General features: G+C 33.5%; 1 protein-coding gene across 1 annotated transcript; it reads right to left on the reverse strand.

Moving 5' to 3' along the window:
• Positions 1-5,018: 5,018 nt before the first annotated feature.
• Positions 5,019-6,301, reverse strand: LOC134259590 (non-homologous end-joining factor 1-like). The gene has a single exon (XM_062742196.1). It carries the CDS (start codon positions 6,283-6,285, stop codon positions 5,305-5,307), a length of 981 nt encoding a protein of 326 aa, XP_062598180.1. The 5' UTR covers positions 6,286-6,301; the 3' UTR covers positions 5,019-5,304.
• Positions 6,302-7,905: the final 1,604 nt, after the last annotated feature.

Consider the following 7,905-nt stretch of genomic DNA (forward strand, 5'->3'; position numbering starts at 1 on the left):
TGGTTTTATAGACATACCCAGGTATACTGCATTTATTTTGTGTACAGATCCAGTATATTTTTCTTGGTTGGTTGAGTTGCATCAAAAATTTTTCAATCCACAAAAAAACCCCAAATTCTTCTTTTTTAAACACGTTTACAGGTGACAAAATTACATAGGGGTCTGTAATTTTGATGGAATTGTGCTGCTTCAGATTTTCATCACTTTATTTTAAAAACTGAATTACAATGTACATAAATATCTCAAAAGGGGAGTGCTTCCCCCTCTTGCATCCAAGAGATTTTTGTTGTACATTACATTTTGTTAACCTTGGGATTTTTTGAGTCCTCCTCATTACTCTGCTTTAATTAAAATTCAGTCATTTACTCTCCATTTTTCTTAAACTTTCTGTACAAGAATTGATGTCATAAAACTGCATTTTAATTTCATTTGTATAACTAAAAGGTCCAAAGACTTTACTTTAAAGATCTGTTACCTGCTGCTCATTAGTTTTTAATAAATTGTATTCATGTAACTAGTGGCCCCATATCAGCCCGAGGGCTGATGTGACATATGATATGGATTTTAAAGGGTGTTAAGAAAGTCTGTTCCACATTTTTTTATGCGCCCGGATCGATAGATCCAGGGCGTATATTGTTTTTGTCCTGTCTGTCTGTCTGTTTGTTTGTTTGTCCCGAACTTTAATCTTCAACATAACTTTTGAACCATGAAAGATAAAGACTTCATATTTAGTATGCATACTCCACTAATTAAGCTCTTTAAAATGACACCAAGGTCAATGACCTTGACTGTGGCCTTTATGCTAAAAATAGCTTTTTTTCTGCAAACTTTAACCTTTGCCATAACTTTTGAACCATGAAAGATAGTGACTTCATATTTGATATGCATACTCCACTGACGAAGCTCTTTCAAATGACACCAAGATTAATGACTTTTTGACCTTGACTGTGGCCTATATACTAAAAATAAATTTTTTCTGCAAACTTTAACCTTCGCCATTACTTTTGAACCATGAAAGAAAGAGACTTCATATTTGGTATGCAAACTCCACTAATCAGGTTCTTCCAAATGACACCAAGGTCAATGACCTTGTGACCTTGACTATGACCTTAATGCTAAAAATAGCTTTTTCCGAACTTTGTTGCCGCCGGGCGCATAGTGTTTCACAAACACATCTTGTTTAATTCTTGAAAAGATGTACGATGAGAAGATATTTACAATTTGTGATACTCCATGTTTACAGAGCCCATTCTTGCTACTGATAAGGTTTTAACTGTCTTTTGTTGAATCAATAAGAGGAGGGCAGGTATTAAAACAGGTGATGTCTGTTCAGCAAAATTTGGGATGACGCATATTTTTGACATATATTAAGCACACAGGTCAAAACATCCTTTCAAATACTATACGAAAATTATCAAATCTGTGAAAAATTTCAAAATGACAAACCTATTCTTTTTAAAAGTTATCTATCGTTCTTATAATTAGGCTCATCAGTTTGTCAGATGCAAGATAAGCTATGAAGAAACAAAAGTAAATGTCCTATATTTTCACTCAAAATGACCAGCATTTCTATCATTCGGGTGCTTTGAAGATGTCATATACATTTTCATATGGAAGGAAAATCCTATAACTTCCTGCTAGAAATGAATTGCTGTAAATCTAAAGCACACTCTTGTGGTCTTGTCAAACTTTAAAATTCATCTCTTTGATTAAGCACTACTTTGAAATGTTTGAAAATATTTCATCATGGAACGAACTTTCTCAACACCCCTTAGTATGTAGTACTAGTATTCTATTTATCATATATTCAAAATACTTAATATGCAAGTTCACATATGGTCATTGAAGAATGTTTCGTGTTTGTTATGACCTTTTTCTTTAGAATCTAATAGAGCCAATTTTATGTAACTAAAAAAAAATTAAGACAAAAAATTTCAATTAATAAAGAACTAGAAAACTGACCAGTCAGCAAGGGCCTGCTGAGGGGTAGAACAATAAGAGTGCAGCTTACGGAATGAGAATTTTACTTGATTTGATACTAAAAAAAAGTAAATTTAAAAAAAAAATATGAATAATATAAGCAACAACTGTATTTCTAAAATTTCAAGATAATTCCTGAATGTCCAAATATTTGCAAATAGTAACCTTGTATTTACATAAAACAGGGAAAACCTCATGTCTTATAATAACTCAATAAAATGTGTATTTAACAAAGATTTACACAGGTGCATGTTTTATAAAATGCTAGCCTTCAGTGAATGCCAATATTACCCAGGGTTGACCTCAACTTCAAAACAAACATCAATTGCAGACAAAGGTGTTCATTAATTTTTCTGAGACAGATAAAGATTTATGATAAGCCTCTAAATTTTCTACAGCAAGCAAGATAATTTATCCCAGGGGATTAATTGTACTGCTCTCTCACCCTTTTCTTCTAAATTTACAATAAGAATTTTTTTTAGCAATGACAGAATGGGATTATTACCTGATTACATGTTAAAATTAACAGCATTAAGGCAGAAAATAAATAAATAAATAATTAAATTTTAAATAATAATTAAAGGATATCTTAATATGTATCTTTTTTTTAGAATTCAACAAAATCATAACTCATTGTGTACAGTATTTAAACCAAAATAAAGTACGAACATTATTTTAATCCATATTTCAGAGACTGTACACATCCTTTGAATTGAACTTAACTTCAAAACAAACTTCATTTGCAGACAGAGGTGATACAGTAATTAATCAATGTGACAGATAAAAATAATGCTTAGGACTTTTTTCTATTGGAAGGTTAATTAATCCCAAGGGACTCATTGCACAGCCTTCATAATCTCTCTTTGCCCATTCATTCTTATGCATAGTTAAGGAATCTACCCCACCACCCCAGCTCCAAACCAAAGGACATAGAGAACCAAACTTAGCATTAAAATATGTCTCTCTGCCTACTGAACTACCATACCAAATTTGAATGTAATAGGGCAACCATAAAAAAAAGTTATTAGTGAAAAATAGAAAATTTGTGGACGGAAGAATGACAAACGGACAGCTAGACAGACGGACAGATAGAATGATTACTATAGGGCACCCGCAAATCCTTGCAGGGCCCTAATTATTTTACATGAATATTTTAATAAAATCAAATTATTTAATTCTGGTTGTAATGCTGTATTTGATTGGATAAAAAATTTACTTCATATCGTATAAAATGGCTGCCTACGTCACAATTACTTTTGTCAAAAACGTATCAATCCGCCTGACGTTACATTCAAATTTTGTACAAATTGAAGTCATTTTGTTAGAACAATCATCTTTTTTTCTTACATCAAATGAATGAAAATTAAATTATAAGCAATGAATTCAAGAGCTACCCATTTTATATGGTATACACCGGGTTGGAACAGTTTACGCTTTTTTATAAACCGCTTTGCGGTTTATAAGGCATAAAATGCCCCAACCCAGTTTATACCATATAAAATGGGTAGCTATTAAATTCATTCCTTAAGTAAATTAACTTTTAAACTTTTTACAAACGTTACTTCCGTTTTGATATGGATTTTCTGCCCAACTGTCCAATACGAGATATGGATTTTTGGACCAGTCCTTGATATTGGGTATTGTGATGTCACCTGTATCGCACCGTGCAGAATCAGTGTTTATCAAATACTTAGTAGTAAATACATCGATTCAGCGCAGTACAATAAGGGTGACGTCACAATACCCCATATCACGGACCGGTCCGAAAAGCCGTATCACATATCGGACGGTGTCGAGTGGTTACCACCCGATTCCGTGTTCGACCCGCGTGGTAACGACCCGAGTGGTTTCGACCTGCTTATATATGTATATACAGGTAAATAGAGGGGTTCACGCTATAGGGATACATGGATATTCGGTAGCGCAATTATATGTCTATGGTTTCAGGTATCGGGGGAAACGTGTCATTAATTGGTTGTCAACATTGAAGTCAGTAGTAAAGATGATTTCGTAATGATTTTAGGACAAGGATGTAATTAATTTCATTTGAAATATGATAATAATTTATATATGAGCATTTTTTCCTTAAAAATAAATTAGCTCTTGATGGTATAATTATTGAATTTATTATCTAAATGTATATTTAAATGTTTTCTTATTTACTTATTCACAGAATACAAACATAAAGTGTCAAAACATATTTCTGCAGACTTATACTGGTAAACTTATGAACAAAATATGCATGTTTATATGCGGTAGACAGGGAGTGATAAAATATTTTGTACTATTTTTATTTCAAAACTAAAGAGTGGTTTTAATCGGGTAATCTTTAAATTCTATATATATGGTATTTTTCCAAGTTAAAAAAACATCATAATTATCGATATTTTTACTTATAAACAGTATGGTCGATTCAGAAAATCTGAATAATTTGAATTATAACAAATATTAATAAATATTAAACTATCGAAAATCATTGTAAATTGTTAATTAATATTAATGCGGATCGAAACCACTCGGGTCAAAACCACGTGGGTCGAACAAGGAATCAGGTCGTAACCACGCGGATAGAACAAGGAATCGGGTCGTACCCACCCACATTCATATCGGACCGGCGGGCAGAAAATCCATATCAAACCGGAAGTAATGCTTGTTAAAAGTTAATTTACTTGATTTTATTTAAATATACATGTAAAATAATTCTTAAATAACATTTCTGGTCTTAATTTTTTTTCAGTTACCAAAAATTGGCTCTATTAGATTTTTAAGAAAAAGGTCATAAACAGGCATGAATCATTCTTCAATGACCATATGTGAACTCGAATATTAAGTATTTTAAATATATGATAAATAGAATACTACATACTAAAATCCATATCATATGTCACATCAGCCCTCGGGCCTTCGGCCTGATATGAGGCCACTCGGGCTGATATGACATATGATATGGATTTTAGTATGTAATGTTCTCTATATATACTACTAAGAATATTTAAATTAAATTGCAGTGACACTAATGTTACAGGACAAAAGACAAATTCATATTTAATTTTACTTACCCTAAGTTCATTGAATCTTAATGCGTACATGCAGATGTAAGAAAAAATATTATTTACAGAACTATGCTACAACCATTAGTGATATCTCAGATATGTTATTATTTTGACACATAACTATCCAATAAATATTTGCTCATTCAAATTGTTGTCCTTTCATATTCCCACATAATCTATATTCAGATGGTGAACTAAGTGTAAACTTTTAAGAGATATCACTGAAATCTATGTCAAATGTCCATCATATGTAGTCTCAGAGTGGTGATTATTAGAATGCAATCTTTTTCTTCTTTTTCTTTGGTTCATTCTTCTTTCTCTCTTCATCCTCCAGCTTTCTCTCCAGTGCTTGTCTCCTGAGTAACTCCGTGTCCTTGACCGGCGATGGCTCTGCGGAGCTGCCACTCTTGGCTGGACTTTTTTGTGGAGAGTTGTTTGCGGATTTAACAGGACTGCGGTCAGCCAGAGAGGCGGGCAATCTGTTGGTTTCCCATGAATTAACAGAAGGAGTCTTCTTATCCTCCAAAGACTCATCGGTCTTCTCCTCTGCTGCCACTACTCGAGTCAAATATGCGTAACGAGTCATGATTTGTCTGTACAGGTCCTGATTGTCCTCGGAAAACCCTGAAGTTCCGAGTCGCTTCACTTCCTCTTCAAAATCTTTTGACATAATCATGTCGTTCTCAAATGCTGTGGTTACAAACATGGCAGTTTCTATATGCTTTCTAGATGTTTTGGCCCCTTGAGATTTGTAGTCATCAATTTCTTTATCTTTAGCTTCAATAATTTTTACCAATTCTTTATTACGACGAGTTAATTCAGCAACCATTGCTAGTAAAGGAACATTGAAGTTCTCTGAAATCATGCTGCTATCTGTCTCCTCACAATGAAACTGCCAAACAAAAGCCATTCCTGCCAACTGTGAATCCACATTTATAACAAATTTATTCTTTTTGGGTGATGCTGATAACTTAGTTTTCTTTGAGGGATTTTCTAGGCAGTTCTGTATTTCATCCAGAATTCTTGTTGGGGTTGCTTTCACATTTGGATTTAGCGTAACAGTTCGTTCTTCAAAATCTTCTCCTTCGAGTTGTTCAAACCAAAACTTCACATTGTCTGTAATCAGTAGTTCGTATGAACTGTGTGTATACTTGCATTTGAACAGATATTGTTGATTGGCAATCGTTATCGGTTGCCACGGACATGCTTTCAAATCTGGTTTCCATTTCCGCCTCCACTCTACTTCTGACATTTTCAGTTGCAGCACTTCTGAGTTTTGGTGCTATCACCGGACTCCCGAGGCGGGTCATAAATCCTACTTTCGTTTTCACTTCTAAAGCAATCGGAGTTCCTCGGATGACTCGTACCTCGCACATAACCTCGGACGTCAACGGTGATCTTCCATCTTGCTGCGGGTCATTTGAATTTCATTCAAATATCATACTTTTGAAATCCGAGTTACTTTTCACTGTGTTCTTGCTTTCAAAGAATACTAACATTTGGTTGTAATTAACACGAGGAATTACACTAATAAAGAAACCTTTTCTAAGAACTTTAGGCAGAGCGAAATATGAAATGAGTGACAAGGCACTTTCCGGCGGAGAAATGTAGCGATCTGATGCGAATCTCCTACCTATCACATCCGAGGTTTGAATGGAGCGTAGCGGAGTCAGAGATTGCCGATTGAGGCTAAACACAAGATTCGCAGTAGGGTTATAAGAAGATTTGTTTTATTTCATTGAAATAAAAAAAAAATCATAGTTATATATTTATTTATTAAATAATTCGATTTAATTTTAAGGTTGAATTTTAATTTAGAAGAGTATATATTTTTAAAGTGCAATTAATATATTTCGACGGACCATAAGGACTTTACTGGTATTATTCAAGCGGAAGTATTACGTAATGGCGGGAGATAGAGCTGGAGGCAAAAAATGAGGGAAAATGGAAAAACGTGTATCATGAATTGACAACCAATTTTCACGATGACTAAGACCTGTAAACGATATAAGATTTCTTTGAAAGGTACGAATTCAATCTTCATGGTGTCATTGCACCAAAACCAGCATTTTATGTGAACAGGAATGTGAATTAATTTCGCAGAAAATGTACATTCATTTAGGGTATATTCCGAATCACATTTTACATTTTGACTGCAGATGATTTTAACAAAAAATTTTCACATGGATGTTTGGTATCAAAGGAAAGCCAATTTAGTGAAAAATTATATCTACTTTACAGAACGAGTCTATCTTCGATACAGCGACCTTGACGGGGGTTATATTTGGACCACCTTTTTAGTGTATTGCGAATCACTTCCGGGTATTTCGAATCACCAGGTAAATGGGTCGAAAACGATCAGATAACATCATCATAATTAATGAACTAGTCAGTATTGTTTATAAAAAGCCCCAAGAATAAAACGAATTAAAATTTTCTCGATTGTTCTTGTTTATTTGAAAGTTATCAACACCCCCTCTTTATTCGCACTATAAAACAGCTTTTCAGAAGCGGATCATGCAGAAAACTTATAAGGCAATTATTACCAAGAAAGAAAGGGGTTTCAGAAATTATATGACTGAAAATTGTTGTCCTGTAAATATAATTATGTCACTTTTTTGCCCCTGTGATTTTTTTTTCGCCGCAAAACAATAAATTAAAATCTCATAATTCTACGAATCGGATACCAAAAAAAAAAGATATACATGTAATGATGATGATAATAAAAGAAATGTGTGAAAAGGAATAAAACCTAGCTCTTGTTAAGATATACCTATCACAATTATTAAATATGACATAAATCACTGCATATACGTAAACAGTGTACATATATGTGTACGTATGTATACTAGTATGCGCGCAAGTCCATATT

This window comes from Saccostrea cucullata, unplaced genomic scaffold (assembly GCF_032062105.1).
Source record: "Saccostrea cucullata isolate Sc308-1 unplaced genomic scaffold, CSIRO_AGI_Scuc_v1 ctg12325, whole genome shotgun sequence".
In the NCBI taxonomy this organism is placed as follows: domain Eukaryota; kingdom Metazoa; phylum Mollusca; class Bivalvia; order Ostreida; family Ostreidae; genus Saccostrea; species Saccostrea cuccullata.

Coding starts and splice junctions, on each gene's coding strand:
- LOC134259590 (XM_062742196.1), bottom strand. CDS start 6,285: ATGTCAGAAGTAGAGTGGAGGCGGAAATGGAAACCAGATTTGAAAGCA.